General features: G+C 46.2%; 1 protein-coding gene across 2 annotated transcripts; it reads left to right on the forward strand.

Annotated features, from left to right (window-relative positions):
* Positions 1-2,471: 2,471 nt before the first annotated feature.
* COPZ1 (COPI coat complex subunit zeta 1) lies at positions 2,472-22,851 on the forward strand. Of its 2 annotated transcripts, none has more exons than XM_055584938.1 (9): positions 2,472-2,560; positions 14,393-14,461; positions 15,738-15,819; positions 16,460-16,551; positions 17,699-17,754; positions 19,064-19,141; positions 19,300-19,351; positions 20,593-20,631; positions 21,221-21,370. In XM_055584938.1, the coding sequence occupies exons 1-9, from the start codon at positions 2,543-2,545 to the stop codon at positions 21,281-21,283; spliced, it is 549 nt and encodes a 182-aa protein (XP_055440913.1). In that variant the 5' UTR covers positions 2,472-2,542; the 3' UTR covers positions 21,284-21,370. The 2 variants fall into 2 exon arrangements, with proteins under 2 accessions (XP_055440913.1, XP_055440917.1); XM_055584942.1 differs by lacking the exon at positions 21,221-21,370 and adding an exon at positions 21,451-22,851 and having other exon boundaries at positions 2,474-2,560.
* Positions 22,852-23,871: the final 1,020 nt, after the last annotated feature.

Here is a 23,871-nt window from a genome sequence, read left to right on the forward strand (position 1 = left end):
CCACAAAGTTCTATGACCATAGAACTTTAACACTAGGTTGGACCTTAAAAAGCTCTGGTCTGAGCCATTTTACAAAGTGGCAGCTATAGTCCAGAGATGATACAAGGACTTTAGTAAGACAAAGTCACTGACAAGAACTAATGACTCGCATCCAGCCAGGTGTCTTCCCTCTGCAGCACAGTTACTCAAGAGGCTGGAGAGCTAAGAATCAGCCATTTTCTGCAACAATGTCTAACTGTTAAAATTTGTCAGTTACTCCACAAAGAAAGAGGAGTCAGCCACCTCCCACAAACCAACCACATCACATATTTTTCCTCTTGGTCCCTAGAGAACATCTGGCACTGGTATAGGCTACTTTAGGTAGGACTAGGCTACAAGAAAGACTGTATCACAGGTCAGAGGAGTGGATCGTGGGTAAGAACACGGTTTTAGAACCAGACCCCGTGAGCTCGAATGCACTGTTTAGTCACTCATTTGTGTCCATCTCTTTGCAACCCCATGAACTGTAGCCCACAAGGCTCCTCTGTCCATGGGATGTCCCAGGCAAGAATTCTGGAGTAGGTTGCCATTTCCTTCTCCAGGGGATCTTCCTGACCTAGGGATTGAACCCATTACTCCTGCATTGCAGGCAGATTCTGTACCACTGAGCTATCATGGAAGCCCCTGATCAAATGTATGGCTACCAATTAATAGTTGTATGGCCTTAAGTAAATTACTTAACTGCTCCGAGCTCCAGTTTTCTCATCTGTAAAATGGGAGTAGTAACCATCTACTTTATAAGTTTTTAAAAAAATATATTAAAAAACATAGTTAAAGATGTAGATGTACCTGGTACACAGTAACTGGTCAGTAAATGTTAGTAATATCATTAAACTGCCAAGCCAAAGACTATCTTGTGATTCCAGGCACAATGCTAAATGTTTGAATGACTCCACATGGAAATAGATAAAGGCTAAAACCTTTGCTTCTCCCAGATTTGGGGCTTGTCACCTGGGACATTACCAGAAAATCAGACACCTTCCTTCATAGCATATGTTAGCTCTGTAGTTTGTTTTGTATTGCTCTATACTTATCTCTTGGAGAAGGAAATGGAAACCCACTCCAGTGTTCTTGCCTGGAGAATCCCAGGGACAGGGGAGCCTGGTGGGCTGCTGTCTATGCAGTCGCCCAGAGTCTGATATGGCTGAAGTGACTTAGCAGCAGCAGCATACTTTTCTCTTAGGCACTCTGATTCTGCTCTGAAATTTCTAGAAAAACTCCTGGGTTTGGATACTCTTTTTGGAGAGCTACTAAAGACATAACTGTTAGAGATGAATTAAAAAAAACCAAACCCACAAAAACCTTTGAGGGACAATATAAGGCAATAAGGGCTTCCCTGATGGTTCATATGGTAAAGAATTCGAGTGTAATGCAGGAAACCCAGGTTCCATCCCTGGGCCAGGAAGATTCCTCAGAGAAGGGAATGGCTACTCACTCCAGTATTGTTGCCTGGAGAATTCCATGGACAAAGGAGCCTGGTGGGTTACAGCCCATGGGGTTGCAAAGAGTTGGACACAACTAGCGACTAACACACATGGCAAATAAAGGTGTCCCTGATCTAAGAAACGTCAGGGACCAAGAAATTGAAGGGTGAGGAAAGCTAAACTTCATCAAAATCCCTCCCTGTTGTGAAATCTCTGCATACAGTAAACTTCTCTTTTCTCATTTTGCAACGGCTTGTCCCTACTGGAAAACCGCATACCCTGTTCCCTACATCGTTCCTTATCCTGGACCCTTTATCCCCATGTCCCTCAGTATCCAAAGCTCTCAAAGCCCGTTTCACGGCGGGCCAAAGAAAACCTGCTTTTAGAAAACTCACTAGCTTCTTGTCCTTCTCTGGATCAAGCCAAGTCTGGGACTCCACCTAGGGTAGATTGTTACTGTTAGCAATCAACCTCTAGTGGCCTTCTTTTATCAAAGTAACACGCTGGTCATCTTGTGGCTTTACTTTATGACTGTGCAGACTGTGTATACTGAAGTGATCTGAGAGAATCTGAAGGAAGAGCTAGTGGTGTTTGCCAAAGCAACCGTGGACATCGGGGACCCAATGGAGGCTCCGGAATGAAGATTCCGGTAGGATTACATCAAGACCTGCCAGTGTTAAGGGCCAAAGAGACACAGCGCCCCCTAAAGGGAGTGCGAATTAAAGTTACTAAATCCGGCCGACGATATCACGTGCCCTCCGCCAGGCCAATTGAAAATTAATAATCGCTTCCTCTGTTCCCCATGGAAACAACCCCGCCCCTCTGACCTTCCCGCTCCATTCAGCCGTGAGGTTTTGTCGTTTTATTGAATGTTTAAACTGACAATCAAATACCTGCGCCTTCTGGCTGGACACCTTGCTTCCGCTAAGCAAACTAGTACACTGATTGGCCAATAAAATAATAGATGACATTTGGGTGTCCAATAACCTTCATCCTAGGCGGGATCTAATAAGGACGTAAGGCCAATCAGAGGTGGCGTTGCCTCTGTGGCTCCACGTCGGCACCAGCTGCGGGGCAAGATGGAGGCGCTGATTTTGGTAGGAGCTGGAGGGGCAGCCGAGATGCTGCAATGTCCAGGGGGGCCGGGAGTCGGGGTTCAGCCTGAGTGGGAGGTGGTAGAAAGGGGAGTTCCGGGTAATCCTCGTGGTCCGAACGTTTTGCAGGTCCCTGGAATAAGCCTGTGGCCTAGTGCCGGATCTAAAGCCTCGGTTTAGAGTAGGAAGCTGTGCCGGGGATAGGGCAGAGTTGGTGGAAAGTTGAAGGGAGCACATGGAGTCCTTAGGACACATAGGATCATAAGCGTACTGCATTGGGGTCCTTCAGATTCTCTCTGATTATGCGCATTGTGGATGATACTGTGATTTGAGTTCCCCGAAATCTCCAAACTTGCCTCAAATTGTAAGACTAGAGTGCAGGTGTTTGTCATCACAAACAACTTGTCACAGTGCAACTCTCCGTTGATAATTCCCCGTCGTAGACCTTAAAAAACTATTTTCTTCTTCGATTTCCTACTATGTAGATTTTGTCATCATAAGGAATCAGTATTCCATTAGAGTTCTGGAATATCTGATAAGAGTTAGTGTTGGATTGTGGAATGTTTTTTCAGACTTCTTATTCTATTCTCCTTTTTCCGGTTCATTTAAATTTTGGTAATTCTTATTACTGTAGGATCTGGGATGCCAACTCTTCTCTGGTTATGTAAGAATTTTGGTGACTAAAGAGGTGTGTTACATCCCCTGTCCATATAATCCTTTTTGCTTGTTCAAAAAAATAAAATACTATTACCTCTTCTTTAGAACTGAGCATTTCTCTCAAAAGTGCCCCACCCCTTTCAAACATGGGGTTGTTACATATATATGTATGTGTAATGTATAGGAATTTAACTCCCAGCTTCTTCCTTAATTGAATGAACTCTATGTTCCTTTTTTGCCTTTTTTACCCCCCTTCAGCTCTTCACATGTACACTTCCAAATCCTCATCGGGTTAAAGAGAGTAACAGGTTTCAATATCCCTCTTTCAAAATGGCAAATATAGGGATTCAGTTCAGTCGCTTAGTCATGTCCGACTCTTTGCAACCCCATGAATCGCAGCACGCCAGGCCTCCCTGTCCATCACCAACTCCCGGAGTTTACCCAAACTCATGTCCATCGAGTCGGTGATGCCATCCAGCCATCTCATCCTCTGTTGTCCCCTTCTCCTGACCTCAATCCCTCCCAGCATCAGGGTCTTTTCCAGTAAGCCAAGTCTTCGCAAGAGGTGGCCAAAGGATTGGAGTTTCAGCTTCAGCATCAGTCCTTCCAGTGAACACCCAGGACTGATCTCCTTTAGGATGGACTGGTTGGATCTCCTTGCAGTCCAAGGGACTCTCAAGAGTCTTCTCCAACACCACAGTTCAAAAGTATCAATTCTTCAGTGCTCAGCTTTCTTCACAGTCCAATTCTCACATCCATAAGTGACCACTGGAAAATCCATGGTCTTAACTAGATGGACCTTTGTTGGCAAAGTAATGTCTCTGCCTTTTAATATGCTATCTAGGTTGGTCATAACTTTCCTTCCAAGGAGTAAGCATCTTTTAATTTCATGGCTGCAATCACCATCTGCAGTGATTTTGGAGCCCCCCAAAATAAAGTCTGACACTGTTTCCACTGTTTCCCATCTATTTGCCATGAAGTGATGGGACCAGATGCCATGATCTTAGTTTTCTGAATGTTGAGCTTTAAGCCAACTCTTTCACCCTCCTGTTTCACTTTCATCAAGAGGCTTTTTAGTTCCTCTTCACTTTCTGGCCACCTCATGCGATGAGTTGACTCATTGGAAAAGACTCTGATGCTGGGAGGGATTGGAGGCAGGAGGAGAAGGGGACGACAGAGGATGAGCTGGCTGGATGGCATCACTGACTCGATGGACGTGAGTCTGAGTGAATTCCGGGAGTTGGTGATGGACAGGGAGGCCTGGCGTGCTGCGATTGATGGGGTCGCAAAGAGTCGGACACGACTGAGCAACTGAACTGAAGTCTAGGTAGAAAGCTTTGAAATCTTACTAAAGATATTTTCTGTACCAACCAGTTAGCCAGTGTTCTTAACTAGTTAACAGACTGAGATGAATTCTAGGGAATTGGTTTCTTTGGAAGTTTTAAGAAAATTTTAGACTGCCCCTTAGTTCTGTTTAGAAGGGAGCCTGCTTATAGGTAAAGGAGTGAGGAAGATGATACTCCAGGAGCCCTTTTAACAAGGGATCTGTGTGTAGAGGTGACCTGAGTTATATGTGAAAATCTCTCTCCCTCTCACATTTTCTCTTACTTCAGTTCTTATCTTTGCTTCCATGATGAAATTTGTTTCGACCTGCTTCTTCCTTATATCCATTTTAATCTTTACCTAAGATGCTTCATTCACAGATCCTTGCTGACCTGATCAGGTATCCCTGAAGTTTGCTTTAGAAACCTTACTGATTCTTTGTCCTGAGGAACCTATGTGATGTGTAAGGGGAAACGAAGGTTAAGGGAAAAGGGCTTCCTTGAGTAAGCACAATCAAAACCAGGATTAGTTTTTGACTCCTAATCCTTCCAGATCAAGTATTTCTCTCATATTATTGTGTGCTTTCCACCTCTTCAGTATGCCAAATTGCACATTCAACTATCGGTTATATAAAACTTTAGTTAGGTACAAAGTACCAACTTTCAAAGTACCAACAAAGTACCAATACAAGTTCTTGTATTGGTCACCAGAGTTCTTAGAATATCGTATTAGTAATTTCTTCCCTCTTTGTGCTTCCCAACATTTTTATATGTGTGTGCTCTTTACTATTTTCAATATATTTTGGGCCCCCAATTAAGAACTTATGTATCTTTCTCACCATTCCAGCCCTTCTCAACTGGAGTTCCAGGGGAGAATTAAGCCCTAATGCTCTAAGACATCATTGTATGTAATGAATCAACTTCTCTGTATACACAATGTTACTAGTTTTATACTATCTTTGGGAGGAGTAACAAAATAGTATTAAATAATTTTCAGTATTCAGTGTTTCAAATGTGAAACCCTGGTTGAGAATCAGGTGGTATTCCCTAAATTTTTCTCTTCTCACTACCCTCACATTCTGATCCACAAAATATAGCTCCATCTGATTCAGAATCACCCTTTCTCACTGTTCCTTTTTATCTTATCCCCTTCTCTGTCTGCTCAGTGGCATCTTCTAATTCTTGGGTCACCATCTTCATTGTGAAAAGTATAAGGAATTCCCTGGACTTTTATCTGAGCTTCCTATTGAGCTAAAGTGTTGATTGTATCTGGGTGAAAGTGAAAGTATTAGTCACTCAGTTGTGTCTGACTCTTTGTGACCCCATGGACTGTATCCTGCCAAGCCCCTCTGTCCATGGAATTCTCCAGGCAAGAATACTGGAGTGGGTTGCCACGCCCTTCTCCAGGGGATCTTCCTGACCCAAGGATTGAACCTAGGTCTCTTGCATTGCAGGCAGATTCTTTACCGTTTGAGCTACCAGTATTTAACAAACCGCTTCTTAGAGAAGGCAGACCTCTTCTAAAGTTCTTTTAGGCTACTTCCTCTCACATGTCTGTTTCCTGGTTTGACTGGCCCTCTGGGAAAATCTGATCAAAGTATACTCAGTCCTCACCTTTACAAGACACATAGCCACAGGATACTGGGGAGAAGGGTAAGTAAAGTGGGGGGAGGTGTCAAAAAGAACCATCATTTGAAATTTGATCTGATTATGGAAATTTCTAAATACCAATTGTTGTTGTTGTCCAGTCGCTAAGTTGTGTCCAACTCTGTGACCCCTTGGACTGCAGCACACCAGGCTTCACTGTCCTTCACTGTCTCCTGGAGTTTGCTCAAACTCAGGTCCATTGGCTTAAAACTCAACATTCAAAAAACGAAGATTGTGGCATCTAGTCCCATCACTTCATGGCAAATAGATAGGGAAACAATGGAAACAGTGACAGACTTTATTTTCTTGGGCTCCAAAATCACTGCAGATGGTGACTGCAGCCATGAAATTAAAAGAAGCTTACCCCTTGGAAGAAAAGCTATGAAAACCCTAGACAGCGTATTAAAAAGCAGAGACATTACTTTGCCAACAAAGGTCTATATAGTCAAAGCTATGGTTTCTCCAGTAGTCACATACAGATGTAAGAGCTGGACAGTAAAAAAGGCTGAGTGCCAAAGAATTGATACCTTCGAACTGTGGTGCTGGAGAAGACTCTTGAGAGTCCCTTGGAGAGCAAGGAGATTAAACCAGACAATTCTAAAAGAAATCAACCCTGAATATTCACTGAAAGGACTGATGCTGAAGCTGAAGCTCCAATACTTTGGCCACCTGATATGAAGAGCCAACTCATTGGAAAGACCCTGATGCTGGGAAAGATTGAAGGCAGGAGGCAAAGGAGACGACAGTAGATGAGATGGTTGGATGGCATTACCGACTCAATAGACAAGAGCTTGAGCAAACTCTGGAAGATAGTGAAGGACACACCAGTCTGGCATGCTGCAGTCCGTGGGACTGCAAAGAGTTGGAGACGATGAGGGACTGAACAACAGCAACGACAACAGGTCCATTGAGTTGGTGATGCTAATACGTTCCCTTCATTTATGTACTTTACAATGGGTCACGTTTCTTTCTTGAATTAAGTGGTCCATTCCTACCTTTCAAGCACATTTGTCTAATCTTTCTCAGGTTCTTTTCTACGGAAAGAGACCCTTTCATCTCCTTCCATTCCTAGTGCTTGATATTAATGCTCCTGGCCTGGACACAGCTTCCTCTTTCCTGCTCTTTTCTGCTGGTTCTCTGTTGGTGAATGGAGAGGGATCTCTGCAGGTCACCATTCTCCATTAATAACCTCTGGAATCTTAAAGATAATGACGTATCCCCTTCCTCCTTCCCTCTTTTACCCTTTTTTTCATCAAAACTGAATTACTCTAGCAGTCCAGATCTTTAAATCTTCCTCATAGGTTTCATTTTTCTTAGTCCTCTCTGGATTCACTTTCTGAGAGCTTTTCCAGTGCTTTATGGACTAGACTTCTTAATTCTATTCTTTCTCTCCCCTTTGTAAATTTCTATCCTAAAACAATGACCAGATCCTGAATTCTAAGCCTCCTTCAGTAATCAGGGAATCCAGAGTGCACACAGGAGTATGCGTATATATTGGAGGAAGAAACTATGTAGAATACATCAATGACATTTAAAGGCTGATATTGCTCTATGGCCTTCGCTTCCTGAATCATCTTAATGGGGCTTTTGTTAAATTCTTTTGGCACTAACAGTAGAGGTACTTGGCCTAAATGCCCCCTTCCCCTGCTCTGGGCAAAGGTATCAATTCCATTAAGCCCCCAAAGCACTCCCATCTCATTCCTGGCAGTCCCCTGTGCCCCTCTCCCAGCTGCGTCCTTGCCGGTGCCTGGCTGGTCCATTTCGTTAGGAGAAGCAATCTCCTCATTCCTGCACTGTGGAGATATATTTCTCAGCTAGGGCGTGAGCAGTGCCAGCACTGCCCCCGGTGAGGTCCCTGGCAGCCATAAAAATTTTTATTGTGATTATGTTGGTGTCGGGGTGTCCATCTGGGTTATTGCACACCTAGTTTAATTGATTGAAGTTTAATTTATTGACACTTCAAATTAAATGATCAGAATAAACTGTGCTGTTACTCTGGCCGGCTTGTTTTAATGGTTGATTGCTGGAAGCAGACCTCGGCTTGAACTAAAACCCCCAAAGAGCAATTGACGCTGCTTCTAACTCTCCCCATGTCTTGCCCTCCAAGAAGACCTCGTTATAGATTTCCGACGTATTTATATATATTTTTTCCCTCTCCTTCACAGTGGTGGGAAAGAGTTGGTCCCTGGCAAGGTATAAATTATATCAGAGGTCTAGGGGAGCTGTCACATGGTCAAAGGAGGAGGAGGGGGCCTCCATGTGAAGAAAGCCAGACCCCTGAGAAACCAGGTCTTCCTTGGGAGGATGAATGCAATTATCCAGATATTTGAGGGAGCCTACTGGCAGATTTAGGGTCTCTTTTTCAGCTAGATACTTGCTACTGTTTTCTTTACTCCGTCAACGTGACTTGGTTAGAGTCAGGATACTGACAAGAAAACTGAGAAGCAAATAAAAGATGGAACAGGGATAAAGAATCAGTGCCTACCTACCCACTTATGCTAGAGTAATTAGGAAGATGGAAGGCAGCGTGCCCATGGACAGCTTTGATGAAGATGGATTGGGAGGTTGAGTCCATGCACATGTTGAGATACCCGTACTGGCCAGAGCCTCTTACCTCTCCCTCTGCTGATTCTACACAGTTTATGCTTTCTCTCAGATCAGATTATTAGAAGAGTTCTGTTCTTAGACTCCCAAGCCTGTCACTTTTTCTGATGTTTGACCACCCCCATCTCTTCAGGAAGTCTTTCCTGTTGTGTAATCTAAGTCTTACATGCTGCAGATGAAACCTTGGTCTCCTTATTTGGCTTTTAAAATTTCCCACTATTAAGGTAGGTATCCCCATCCACAGCCATTTGGCCTGGATAATTCTGTCTACCAATTTTCTCTAGCTTCTTTTATTTGTGTAGATTTTAGAGGGAGGCTGAAACTAGGGGAGAAGATAGCAGTTCTGTCTCAGGGTTGATTTGGGGGAGCAAGTAGCTTGAAAGATGAACACAGAGGCTGTCAGTTCAGTCTTTCAGAGACTAGCTTTTTGTTTTCAGGAGCACACGGGTGGGGGGAATAAATCACAATACAAATCATGACTAAGGACTCATAAGAAATAGATCTAGCCCCATTTGAGTTTTCCCTTTGCTGTGTGATATTTAAATGAGGGCTCTTGGATTGTCCAACGGGGCAAGCAGGAAGTTCTAATGTTGCTTTCAGGGTTCAGATATTTCACACCTGAGGAGTACTCTATTTCTGCTTGTTCAGTTCATCTCTTCATAGCAGTACTCCTCGCTTTGACTCTCATTTTTGTAATTCTTCCGTTTCCAGAATAGCTGAAGAATTAGGGATTGTGTAACCTCTGTGCAAAAAATTCTCTGGCAGATGGGCTTTCAGAATTTTAAGAAAGGACCTGAAACTGCATTCCTGAAGAGTTTGGGATCTGATTATCTTTGTCCTGCCTGTCTCAGAGCTGCTGGATTTACTCACTGAAAGCTGGAGGGGTGTGGTGCTGACCTTAGCTCCCCCTGCTGGCTGTGTTAGTTTTCTCAATCATTTATTTATGAAGGCCACACACATGTTTATTGAAGTCATTATTCGGTGCTTGGCAGAGGCGAGGGGGTGGTTTACAAAAGTATCACTCATTTATCCTTTTTTTCTCCCCTCTCCACACCATCTTTTTGTCTGCAGAGAGAATCTCATGTAATTCTAAATCTAGGTCTATGAACTCCTTGAAATCATAAAAATTTGTGAATGTGTGTTTTCCTGGTAACAAGGTCCATGGATTTCATCGAACGTTTCATTGTTATTGAAGGGGGTCTAATGTAACTCAAAAAAGTTACTAACCTTAACTGATCTAGCTCAGGGCTCTCATTTCTCCAGTGAGAAAGCTGACTCCTAGAGAAAGGTAGGACTTGAGTTAATGGCTGATGCAGACTGTAATAAAAGATTTTAGGAGTGAGAGACATTTTTTCTTGTAGTGGCAGACTTCCGGTGACCATGCTTTTATGTTTTGTTTCTGTGTCAGATCGGAAGAGTCTTTCCGGGTGGCTCTTCCTGCCATCAGTTCTTCCTTCCTGACACTTGGGTTCACTTTCCTCTTAATAACCAACATTTGGTCTCATGTAGGCTGGGGAATGTTCTGTGGTACCTGTGGCTCCTCTTCTTTCCTGAGCTGTGTTGTCTGAATCTAAGTAAACCCTTGGGTAGGATGTGAAAATGGTTTTTCTCTGGCTAAAACCTTTAGCTAGTTCTTCTCATCTGAAGTCCCTAGGCTTATGGCTGGCAAACTGGAGCCTTCAAACCTAGAGGAGCTTTTCATTTTAGAAATTGGCACAGAATCAGGGAGCAAAATACCTGCTCAGCCATGTGGAGCTGGAGTGGTATCTAAAAATTTCTCCTAGTTTTTTATAGCCTTGGTTTTACTTTATAAAATAGATTTAAGGAAAGAGCATCTTGTTTCTAGTTGATTGAGACCTATTTTCAAGCCAGGGCACTACTTTCTGGCATGGCCATAAAGATTTCTTTATAAGTAGAGAGTGAAGAACTTTCTAGAAATCTCAACCAGATTTTTTACTTGTGTCTTTTCACCTTTGTGGATCTCATCCTCTAAATCCACAAAGCCTTCTTGGCTCCCTCCCTTCTGCCTTCTCCCCCTGCCCCCACCAAAGATCAAATAAAATAGTCATAACCCCCAAATATCCTGTCTGCCGGCTCCAAACACTACCCTGGTCCTCTTCTGGTGGCATATCACGATCTTATCCCAGAGTATCCTTTTACTGTACATTGTGAACAGACTTAATTCCCTGCTTTTTCAGGGCCCATTTCTTCTAGTTTGACTTAAAAGACACACGGATAAGAGCTTTTCTCCAGTGCTGCCTTTTGAGTCTTTTTGCTAATAATTATAGTCCTGAGGAAGCTGCAGGTCACCTGAAGACCCACAGGGGGCAGCACTAGCAGTGACTCTTCCCTTTTAGTCCTCTGTGTGCTGGGGTAGGGGGTACCAGGAGATGTTGATGTTTTTCACCAAGCTTCAGAAGCCTCTGATTGAGATCAAAGACTTGTTTGTAGCAGTCTTGTTGCTTGTTTGGTGTTGTTTCAGCTCTCCTGAGGAGTACAGTCTAGTTTTCTTGATAATAAAAAGGGACATGAAAATCGGAGCCACCCAACCTCCCACAGACCAATCTGCCTGTATATCATTTCCAGTCACCGTTAGCATTTGAGGTGAAGTTCTGTTATACACTCAGGCTGTGGCTCTCTGAAAGTCAGTGCATCACAGAACTTTGTCTCGAAAGCTTTCTAGCAGCTACCCATTTGGGAGTGGGAGGGAAGAACAGGCCTTTAAAAATCCTTTGAACGTGTCCCTAAGCATGTAAGGTCTTTCTCAATAATCAGCATTTAATGTGTTAACAAGGTCAGGCCTAGTCCATTGTCCAGGAATGTTGCTTCTCAGTAGCTGGGAGTTGTTTATAAACTTGCCCTTTGCAAAAAACTTAAAATGAAATTACATTATCAGTAATGGCTTCTGGGCCCTTTAAACAGCCTGGTTTTATGATATGAGAGGAACTTCAGGCCCTCCCCTGCCCACCCCCTCCCCACCCACACACACACAGTCCTGAGAGGTAAAGGCCCCAGGCTGAAGTGGAACCAGCTGTAGTCAGGAGGTGGCAGGAGAAGTAAAGGAGAAGCTGCCAGGCTGGCTGTAGCCGAGTGGAGAACTAAAGCAGCGTGGAAGCTCTGGCCAAGTTCTCGGCTTTATTTAGAGTGGTCATTCCTTTGGAAGTTTGAAATGACCAGCCTTTTCTCTAGTGCCTTCTTACACCTTTCAGACTTACAGTCACATCTGGTCTTCTCCTTCCCCCGCCTTTGCCCTGTCTTTTATCCTTCCCAGGAAGATCCATGTTTCTATTTTGGGGGTTTCCTTGATGGCACCTTCTAGGAAGCCAGTGAAAAGAGCCGGGAGCAGGACCCAGGCATCCTGTCCCCTCTTTGCCAGTTGTTTTAGGCACTCTCTTTCCCTGTTGGCCACAGAGGATTGTCTGGCTCTCCGACTTGGCTGGTGGCCGTAACCGTTTTCCTCTGCTTTGGGATCCCGTTCTTTCTAGAGATGCCAGACCCTGCGGCTGCAAGCACGAGTTACCTGTGCCAGATCAATGCCCGTTTAAGCCATTGGGAAGCTCTCTAAGGTTGCAGATAGCCTGAACAGAGCCACGGATTTCCAGGGAAGAGGCTGTGGGGAAAATGATTTCTTCTGAATTCCCTTCCGGATGGACTTCTTTTCCTTCATTAAGGAAAGAATCCCTGAGTGTCTCCCTGTTGGTGAATCAAGGATCCAGGTTTCTACAGAATTGAGCCTGCTTATGGGAAGATCATTCTGTGGGGAATTAGGAGTTGGAAAAGTTGCTGTATTTGTGACCTTTTAGATGAGACTCTAGAGGACTTCCTTCTGCTAGACAGAGTCCCTCAGTTTGAGAGAGTATTCCAGAAAGTAATGTGTATAGCATGGGCATTTCTAAGGAGTGTTCGTCAGAGGAGGATGAGTTGGTAGTAATGTCACCCAAAAGGGCCACACCAGAAAATCTACCTGTATGAGGAAGCCTAATTATAAGAGAAATCCCCTAGATGCTTATTGCATCAATAAATTTTTACCTTACTTTCAAACTTCATTTATTCTCATAATCATTCAATAAATATTGAGAATTTAGTATGTGTATTATTCTGGACACTTGTAATAAATAAATCAGTGAGTGAAACAAAATTTTCTGTCCTCAAGAATCCAAGTGGGGAAAGCTTACATTCTTCATCATTCTGTTCTAAAATACTGGGTTCCCTTTCCTCTCCTTCTTAATTCCTTGAGCTCAGGTTGGTTCTTTGCTTGGAACCATAAACCTCCTGGCGCCTCATAGGATAGTTTACCTTGGTAGAAGCTACAGATCCTTGGCAGCGATTCTTTCCTCCTCACCTTTGGGTCTTTGTTAAATGTATGCTTGGAGAATAGAGAATATGTTTGGCCCTGTGAGAGCTGTGGGTTTCCTAAGTAGGATCAGGAAATGGAGGTAGCAAAGCATCAGCCTTGTCTCATAGCACAGGAGAAGGATATGCATGGTAAGTAACGTTGATAGTCTAGGACTCTGAGCCTGCAAACACTTTCATACATGTACCGCTACCTCCCTTCCCTTCTCCTTTCGTGTTAGTTGGTTCCCTGGAAGTTGCAGAAGTGGAGGAGCTTTTACAAAGTGACATGCTTTGAGTTTGAGTGTAACCATTAAGGCTGAGATTCTTGATTTCTTTCTTTTTTTTTTTTTGTGGCTGTGCCGTGTGGCATGCAGAATCTTAGTTTCCCAACCCAGGACAAACCCATGCCCTCTACAGTGGAAGCATGGAGTCTTAACCACTGGGCCACCAGGGAAGTCCCTCATTTCTTTATGAGAGCCAGTCCTCAAAGGTTGATTCTTGGTGGTGAAGGACCACTCCTCTCCTGCTCCTTATCTGCAGGTTTCACAGTGTTTCTTAGATGGAGCCTCTTCTTACTGCTTCTTAACGACCCCAAATTCAGATTGGTTTTTGTTTTGGCAAGTTAAGTGGTGGTGGTCAGGGTATAGTAGAGGAGTCGGGATCCTCGGAGAAGTCTTAGAAGATGGATGTCTCCCTGGGCTGCATTCAGAACTGTTGTGTCTGTGTGTGAGTGTGTACGTGTGCGCATGCCTGCTGCTTCCCCTCTGCTCAGTGAGTGGGTGGTTTAGGGAGGGCTTGCTTTATGCCTCTGCATCGCCACTGCAGCAACTTCCAAGTACACTAGGGCATTCAACCCTGTTTTCCTATAGCCCCGTGCAGTGCTTATTAATTAATCTGGTCACATTCCATACCCACCTGTGCATAGGAGACCAGGGAGGAGGGAGAGTAATTTGGAAAATAACTATAGCATAATATTTGGAAATAACAGCATGACCTACTTTGATTAAGCCCTCTGTGAGTCTGGCTCATAGAAATTGTTTCTCTGGCGCTGCTCTGGGTCCTTTGTTGAAAAGTCCCCTCCCTTAATTCAGTTCATTTGTCGCTCAGTCATTCTCAGTGGGAAATGTCAAAGTCTAACCAGGTTGGGATAGGGGACATACAGAGGCATCTCTGTAACCCATTGCAGCACCAGTAGGATTAGGAGACGGTATCTGGTTTGTGAGTGGTGGCAAGAGCCTTCAGGACTGAAGCTATGTTCATATCTCTTCAGGAACCCTCCCTGTATACCGTCAAAGCCATCCTGATTCTGGACAATGATGGAGATCGACTTTTTGCCAAGGTGAGATTCCCTTTCAGATTAGTTGAGAAGCAAGACAGAGTTTTGCATCTTGGGACTGGCCCCGTTCACTCCTATTCATCCACAAATAAGTTTGAGAATTCTTCTGACTACTCCAGATAAAACCTAAATTGCTCCTGTCTGTTAGTTGCCCTGCTTCCCTATCCGCCCATCCTTAGACTTTGTCATCAACATCAGAAGAGAGAAAAGCTTTGGAGCTTGGTTTCTGAACAAAGAAGTGTATGGATGTAAGAAGCAGCCTGCTTCTTACAAAGGCCCATCACCCCTGTCCCTTTCCCTTCTACCCCATCATCCTGCCTGAGTTTTTCCAGGGAATTCTCGTGCAGTTCCAGGGTTCCAGCCCTACATCCGCAGTCACTACCAAGCTTGCTACTTCCTGACTTTCCCGGTCCGATGTTTCTAACTTTGAATCCATTGAAAGAGAAGAGGAAGGACACCCCTCTCCTCTCCCTCCATATTCTCCCCCTCCTAAAGAAATTTTTTCTGTCCCTGGTGTATTAACTCCGGGCAAGCATCGCATAAATCAATCAGCAGGTAGAGATTAGTTTAGAATTCACCAGCTGTTCCTCCCTGTAATTGGATGTAACTATGCAGGACACCTTTTGAAACAGTTATCCAGTTACTAAATGCCAGACCTGTCATAGGTCTTCAGCTGACTGCGACGGATTAGCCCCTAAAGAGCAGAGCGATTTAGCAGCCTGCATCTCCGCCCCCGTGCCAGGGAGAGCTTGGGAGTGGGCTCCATGGTGTGCTAGCTTGCCTCCCGCTTCTTTGAGTTTGCTGGAAAGGAAGCTAAAATACCAGAGAGCCAAGAGCCCAGGCAGAGCTTGTCCTTCTACAGAGGAGGGTATTGCAGCCCTTCCCAATTCCTCAGCCTTGCTCAGTGAGTGAGGGCTGGTGCCTTCTGTGTTCTCTAGCAGTGCTCCCTGACCTGGGGTGGCGCCTGGGATGGCCTCAGGGCTGCTGCCCTGGCGTACAGATGGGGCAGAGCCTCCTCACAGGGCTTCTAGGCCTTTTGCCCTTCCAACCTGGGAACCATGAGGTAGGGTGGCTTAGAGCAGGGTCCTTAAAAAAATTGTTTTCTATCCGATTACTCACTCTCCATTCCCTACCTCTGTGGTTCTCCCTTCTTCCTGTCAGTATTTCTCTTCACCCCATCCCTTGAAGGGGAGAAATCCAAGACCCAGGGCAAAACAGTCACTAATCATCCTGGGCTTCCAGCTCTAACAGCCCAACCCGTCTCCTTCCCTCTGACCAGTACTATGACGACACCTACCCCAGTGTCAAGGAGCAAAAGGCCTTTGAGAAGAACATTTTCAACAAGACCCATCGGACTGACAGTAGGTCGTTTTCCTTTCCCTACTCCCTGTGGCGGGCGGCCGGGGGGAGCCACAGCGGGAAGGGGGCGGCAATGGGACTGTGGAGGAAGGATGAAATGACTCTGCCTCCTTTTTCTCTTTTTTTTTCCTCCTCCCCTCATATAATAAACTCTTCAGAAATGTAATGGGGAGGTGAGTGTACCTCACGCGGGAATACCGCGCTAGAAGGTTGGCTGTTAGCTACCTGTCTAGTCCCTGGATTTATGAGCCTCACTTGACAAATTTAACTGCAGCTCTGCTTATTGTACCGCATCCATTAGGGCAGGTAAATGGAAGTCTGTAAAGGTGACCGCTCTGCATTTTCACCTCCGAAGGATCGACTAGTATCCTGTCTCATATACAAGGAGGGAAATAAGGGTAGTAGGGGCGGGGAGCAGTTAGAGAAGGAGATGCTTAGACTCCCCCATTTATACTTGCCTTCTTCTGCTATCACCTGAAAAGAAAAAGCAGGTCAACTTTGGTCTTTGGGGGGGTCATTAAGACCCACCTTCCCTCAGCCCCACGTAGCTGAATACTAATTCATGGTAACTCCCTCTACCCTACTTCCAAGTCTCAGACCACCTACTGTTTCCACCTTTGTTCCCCCAACCCATCCCCACAGGTGAAATTGCCCTCTTGGAAGGCCTGACAGTGGTATACAAAAGCAGTATCGATCTCTATTTCTATGTGATCGGCAGCTCCTATGAAAATGAGGTGAGAATCCCCACACTCTGCCATCTCTGCTCTCACCTCCTGAACCGCTGGCAGGCCCTTGTGACTGGTTCTGGGCCCAAGGACTGCCGTGTGCCTTTGGCTTCTGACTGGCTAATGAAGTTGTCCGAGATCCATGTCAGCCTCACAAACATGGCCGAGCAACTAAATCAACCTGGAACGCAAGCTTTCCCAGCTTTCTCTCTGTGTCCGCCTAGGACACACCGTCTATGTTTTGATAACACACTAACATACATTATCAATGGCCTTCCCTCCATGGTGTTTTTAAGATGGATTTCTGAGTTGTGATCAGCTTTCACCTGTGAATGAGCCACACCTGACTGAGTTTGGGCCAATTAGGCAATATTCCAGGTCATATTGAAGCCATATATTCTGAGTGGCTCTTTGAAGACTGGGTATAGCCCTAACCTGCTTCCCATATGTAGGAAAAACTATTTACCTCAGGTCACAACTTTTAAGGAGAGTAGATAAGTCAAAATAAGCCCCCACATAATTTGAGGCAAAAGTCACAGTTTGAGAAAACCAGTTCTTACTGAATTCTTACCGCTGTAAGTGCTTTGTAGAATGCATTGTTATTTAAACCTTGTAGCACCTCTATGAGTTTTGGGCACTAGTGCCCTCGTTTTATAGATGATTAAACTAAACCTTGAGGAACTGTATGAAATTACTTACATTTGACCACTGTTGGACTACAGATGTGGCTGTTTCATGTGGTTCAACCTGATAACTTTCCCAGGGTCACACATCTAGAAATGCTTCAGCGAGGATTCAAGTCCAGATCTGTCTGACTCCAAAGTCTGTGCTGTCTGCACAACCGACTTAAGCTATTGCTTGGTTAATGATTTTTCTAAGACATAGGGTAACACATATACAGTTGGGAAATACACGCAGAAGACTGACAGGAAAGTTGTTTGAACAGTCTGGTCAAAGAGAGACCTCAAATTACGAGATCATGAAGCAGAATTTATTTTTGTCTTCTTCCTGTTTTACTCTCACTTCCACCATATGCTGCTGGTCTTTTGTGAAAACCTGTGTCTTTTGATCCTTAATGAGTTAGAGGGTTTTGTTTTCAGGTAGCAGCTTTCGGGGCCTTGAACTTTATCCTTCTGCTTCTTCTGTCTCCAAATAGCTGATGCTCATGACTGTTCTGAACTGCCTCTTCGACTCATTGAGCCAGATGCTGAGGTGAGCAGGCCATTCTTGACATCTGTTTGGGAGAGAAAGTCGCTATTCTTCGGGCCCAGGGATTTGTGGGGGCTCAACAGAGGCTGCAAGGAGTTGATTTACCTTGAGAAATTGGGCTTATTATTTCAGAGTAATTTACACTGATGGGGAGGACTGGATGGGGGAGTGTGTTACTCCTGTGGAATAATTCTCCTGAGAGAAAGGATTGGGAGGGAGCAGAATCTTTGCCCCTGTGTCTGCTGTCACATCCTGCCGTGGCTCTGTCGGAGCTCCAAGCACCTCACAGTGTTCTCCTGGGCTTCATTCTTTACATTCGAGATAGAGAAAGGGCAAGCATAGGGAAGTGTCCCGGATATGACATCAGCACCTCGGGAATGGAGGCACCACTCCTAATTTTTCATGTGCGGCCCTTAGTTGTTCCTTCTATAGAACAGGAAGAATGTGCCTTTTACCCTCTCCTCCCCATCTACCTCCCCGCCATCTTCTACTCCCCACGTAGATGGGCCATAGAAGAGATATAAGATACTTTTCCTGAAAACATCCAGGGCTCCCCAGTGAGCCCAGTACAGACATCCATCCAGACGGAGCAGAACAGCAGGCGCTCTCAGCCCCACAAAATCAGCAGGGTGAATGGCTTAGATTTCCTCAGGAAGGGGATGATTTATTTCTCAGCCAGGTGAATGAATAGGCTTCATTTCAGTGATCTAGTGAAAGAGTCAAACTGACGGATGTGACTGGCCATGTGCACCAACCACCGGATCTGAGGCTGGTGGATGCTGGGCCCTGGTGGTTCCTAGCCCCCTAGTTGGGCTTCTTTTCAAGGCCTGAGCAGAGCTGGGGAAGGAGGCCAGGGGAGGGGAGGGAGCAAGGAGAGTCTTAGAAGGCTTGTCAGAGCTTGAGTGCAAATAGAGTTTGCACTCAGCCTCTCCTCACCTCCTGCCACCTCCAGATTGAGTGTTAGCTCTGTGGATTTCCTTTTTTCCACACACTAATGTCAGTGTTCATGAGCAATGTTGTAAGCAGCATCATAGCAGATAGGAAAGAAAGCATAGCTCTGGAAATCAGCCCTCGAATAGGCAGAAATTGACTGTATGTATATTTTGAATCTCTTTCTTGGCATTCCTGATCCTTACTCAGCAAAGAAGTGTAGGAAGGGTGTTAGGATGGGTCAGCCAGAAAGTTCTTATTCACTTCTTTGTGTGCTTAGTGGAGACATACAATTGGTCTAGCTGAGGCTCCCGCAACTCAGACCATGTCCTAGGATCCCTTTCACACCCAGGCTGGGTTTTCTCTTCTCTTGGGGACTCAGGAAGAATGTAGAAAAGCGAGCTCTGCTGGAGAACATGGAGGGGCTCTTCTTGGCTGTGGATGAAATCGTAGATGGAGGGTGAGTTCTCTGCCCTCCCTGGGCCTCCCTGGATCTGGGGTAACGGGTGGGGCCACTGCCCCTGTCCTGAGGCAAGGGGGCTGAGTGACCAGAGTTCCCCCACAGTAAGTTGGTCCTTCAGGACAGAGTGAACAGTGGTCTCTTCTATGTCTCTTCAGGGTGATCCTAGAGAGCGATCCCCAGCAAGTGGTACACCGGGTGGCATTAAGGGTAAGTAGGACTGTGCTTGTTCCCCACAGCCCCCATCCACTCATCCTCCAGGACCAAACCTCCTCAATGATCTAAAGGGTTGGGCTGGTAGAATACATGTAACTGTCTCCTTCCCTTTCAAATTGTCCTTATCTCAAGGACGGGAAGCAGAAGGAATGTGTTTCTGCCCCTAACCTGGTACCTAGCATCTCATATAGTCTGCACAGAGTGGACATTTAATACATACTTTTAAAATCAAAGATGAAATAAAGGGAACTTGAATATTGATGGTTCTAAAATGATAAAGGACTTTGAGGTTGGCTGCTTCTTCCTGGGGGAATGAATCCAATCATCTGAGGCAGAGGCTTGTCTTCCTTGTCTTTTAAAGTCTCAGGAAACTGAGGACAGCACCTCTCCATCAGGAAGTACTTATTTGCAGGAACCTCTGTCCTCTTTGGTGCCAGTGGTACCAGAAAGAGGCTTCCGAGTTAACCATAGAAAGCCTCAAGTCATCGAGGTGCAGAGAGAGCCCACCAGCAAATTGTAGGGCTACAGGGAGGCCTGAGCAAAGCCAGTCTCCCCACTCACAGAATGTCTCGGCTCTGACCTCCAGAATGAAGGCTGACAGTGCCGGGTAATGGGAAATCTTCTCCCTTAACTGTCGTGGGCTCCATTTGCATAGTTTAATCTTCTCCTTTAACATATGTCTCTGTGTGGCAAGAGAGAAGGTCCCCCCACCCCCTCAACCGACTCCCTCCTTTCCCTTCTCAGGCTGCTGTTGCAGCAGTTTATTTCTCAAATTAACATGCTGTCGTTACCCATCAGGCCTTGCGGGATCCATTAAACTACCCCGGGCTCCCCCTCATCCTCTCCCTAGCGATATTGATATTCAGGGAAGGTCTTCTCTGACTAGGGAATCAGGTCTCCCACCCCCAAGTTGAGAATCAGATAACCTGCTGATTACCTGGAATGGAATAAATCTTAAGAAGTCCTCCTGCCTTAAAAGAGAAGATGGATGAAATGACCCTTTTTTTTTTTTTTTTTGCTCACAGTCCCTCTGGCCAAGTAAAATGGTGGCTAGCCAAGTAAAATTGTAGCTGCACTAACTAGTCCCTAGGAGGGACTGAGAAGGTTAAGGCATGTGCCCTTCACTTCAGTTTAAAGGACTACCTCTTCTACCTCTTCCTTCCTCACTGCCCAACCTCAGTCAGGTCTCACTCCAGCTTTTTTCCACGCTGAACGCTTGTCTCTCTGTGCTGTAGGGAGAAGATGTACCCCTTACGGAGCAGACCGTGTCTCAGGTATGACTTGCTTCTTTCCTCCTCTCCAGAGGGACCGGGTCACTAAAGAGGCTAGCGTAGCATTCCACCCTAGCCCACCAGGCCTGAACTCAGCAGACTAGAGACTGAAGACACATCTTCTTTGGCTCCCACTTAATCCCGAGAACTGGGGCTCATGGCTCATACAGCCCAGTGCTTCCTACCCATCCCAACTCCCATTCCACTTTCCTATGAGCAGTGGCTGTCAGCCTTGCTCTGCACCCTTCAAATCCTCCCTGCCTGATGCCTCAGTCAGTGATTTATTCCCCAGCAGAGGCTTGCCTTAAGCAGATGGTCTGTGTGCATGCACACACACACTCTCTCTTTCTCTTATTATTCAAATGAGGGCTAAGCTGGCAATTCATACTGTAGAATATGCATGCAGATTTTGCAGATCCATCTTGCTACTTTGCAGATAGATTGTCTACCTGATGGGGGTGGAGGGGGAGGGGCAGGGAGGGATTCTGTTTTCTACCCACTTGGAATTCTCACCAAGAAGTCCATCTGGATGTGGTAACCCCCCTCCTTTTAACATGTGTCCAGTAACCCCCAGTTTTTTCTTTCCTCCCAGGTATACCTCTTCTCTCTTCATCCCCCCAGTGGACTTGAATTTTTTTGGAATTTCCCAAACTGACAGTCCTCTAGGGCCTTAGAGAGCTTCTTCCCATCCCTCTACCCTTGGGGATTTTCTATTTGCCAATCTTCTAAGGACAGGGAAGGCAAGTGAGGGGAAGGAGAGCCCCATCCCCACCCCCACCCTGCCCCTCAGCAAGCCCCTCAATGCCGCCCTTGTCCCTGCAGGTGCTACAGTCAGCCAAAGAACAGATCAAGTGGTCCCTCCTTCGGTGAAGACCCCACTGTTCCTGGCTCCTCACCCCCTCAAAAAATCCACGTCGGCTGTGACTTGTCATGCAGTCCCCCAAATGATGCTCTCAGGGTCATCTTGGGGATCACAGGGATCCTTAAATCTCCATCCCGTCTGTTGTTGCCTCCTCATTCCCACCCCAAACCCATATGCACTTCCCGTTCCTTCTCCCTGCTTTTGGCAGTTCTGGGAGTCCATCAGGCTCTCAGTGGATTTGGACATGGGCAGGGGCAGCACCCTCTTCCTTTCTCCCCTGGATTAGGCTCCCCTGTATTTTCTCCTCCCTTTCTGTGCCCTTTGCTGCAGCTACGCTTCAAAGCAGGAGAAAGAATGTGCTGAGTGTTTTCCTCCCTTTGCCTTTATCCGAACAGCCCATATGTCCAGCAAGGGGAGGGAAAGGGAATTCTTTTCTATAGAATGAGTGAGGGTGGGGAGAGGCATATCAGGTCTCTGCCACAGCCTGGCTGGGCTTGGTATTTTCTCCCATTTCTTCTTACTGCCCAGGTCTCCAGCCTTGGGAAAAAAGACTGGGAATAACTCATAGGCAGGGGACAGTGTGGAAGAAGCAGTGATTTAAATTTTATTGGAGAGGGCCTATAAAATTCTTTATTTCAAACACAGCTGAGTTTTTTTTTTACCCCAATCCTGGCTTGTGACTTCAAGACTGCTGTGGTCTGTGAGTGTCCGTTGTGGGAGGGTCTGTCTCTTGGGCCAGTACCTTAACTCTCCACCTTCACTACCCGTGGGATCTCCACCTGGCTTGTCCTCTCTGTGCCCTGGAGCAAAGCCAGTCCCTGAACTAAAACTCCATTCTAGTCTTGGGAAGGAGAGTTTCTGCTCAGAACAGAGACAGGGTGGAATTTATGACTTGGGCCTCTGGACTCTCTCAGCCCCTTCTCTCCCCCATATGCATTTCACTCCTCTGCCTTGGGTCTGCAGTCTCTGTCTGCTGCTTAACCCTGTCCTCTCTCTGCCTCAGCCTTACATCCAGGCAGTAGGCCTGGGCGCCTTCCCTCCCTTGGTCACAGAGAGGCGCCTTTTTTCAGAAAACCTTGGGGATTTGGATTCCCCCAGGAAGACAGAGGAAGGAACAGCCACTATTTCGTCTCATCTCTCCCCCGACCCAAAACTTCCCACAAAAAACATCTCAAGAAATCTTCCTGAGACTTTGAGTTCTGCCCCACCAACTAACTGCCAATTCTCCAAGAGTGTGGGCGGATAACTGGGCATCCATCCTTGAGGGGGCATTTCTGTGTAAGAGATACGTGGAGTCAGGATGGTAGCCACCTTCATATACTGCTCTGTGCAAAGAGGAATAAAACATTTCTTTTTCCAAACTGCCTTTGTGTGATGTTTGTGTTCCTCTTCCTCTCTTTTTGGCAGCTGCTCCTATTCCTCTAAACGCCACCCCCCCTTGCTCCCCATCTTATAATATTTCTTTCTTCCTACCTCAGAGACTCCCCAGCATTCTGCGCCCCCATCCCTAATTTACGGGGCTGTTTGCCTCCTTGGCATCTCTCCGTCCACTCTCCTGGAAATTGGCGCCAGGGGTGGGGTGGGGATGGTATTTTCTCAGTGGGAGTCCCAGGGAATGGAGTGCTCCCCCCGCCACCCCCAAAGCCAGCTGCCTGCTCCCGCCTCAGCCATTAGTAACCCGGAGACGCGCACCTGCGTGGGGGCTCGCCTGCAGCCCCGGCTCCCTTCCTGCACCTCCCTCTCCCGCTCCGAAATGGCGCTGAGCGGGTTATTTATCGGAGCCAGCACTGCTCCAGAAGGTCAGGACGGTGGTGTAAATAACCTCTCCTCGCCATTTCCCCATCCCTCCAGAGCCTGCTCCCCACCCCCTCCTCCACCTTTATTCGCACAAATGAATGTGGCTGGGCTGGCGCAGAGCCTGGCCCTGCATCTTAATGGGGCGGTGAGCTCACAAGATGGATTTAGCTGGGGGTTTTATGGTTGCCTCGGCGACAGGAGAATGCTTTGGTTTTCTTTCCCCCTTCCTCTGCAGGATTTGAAGGGGGGGTGGAGTGTGGGGAGCCCTTCTCTGCACTGCAATTTTAAGGGTCTCTGCAGTCACCTCTACTGCTCATGAGATGGGCCTGTAAACTTCAGGATTAGGCAACAGAGACAGGAAAGGTTGAGGGAAGGAAGGTAACCAGAGGGAGAAGCCTCTCCAGCATCAGTGATGCCTGAAACATAGAGGTGTCATCTTGCCTGCTCTTTGAGAATCTAGCAATTCAGCTCAGCCACTGTGGGACCCCAGGGCCCGGGGTCCCCCTCAGCAAAGGGAAGAAAAAAATGCTTGGGTATAGCACTCTGCAATCCTGCATTGAGAGTTGGGGTACAGGGGGCTGGAT

The sequence above is a fragment of the Bubalus kerabau genome, chromosome 1, assembly GCF_029407905.1.
Source record: "Bubalus kerabau isolate K-KA32 ecotype Philippines breed swamp buffalo chromosome 1, PCC_UOA_SB_1v2, whole genome shotgun sequence".
NCBI classification, from domain to species: domain Eukaryota; kingdom Metazoa; phylum Chordata; class Mammalia; order Artiodactyla; family Bovidae; genus Bubalus; species Bubalus kerabau.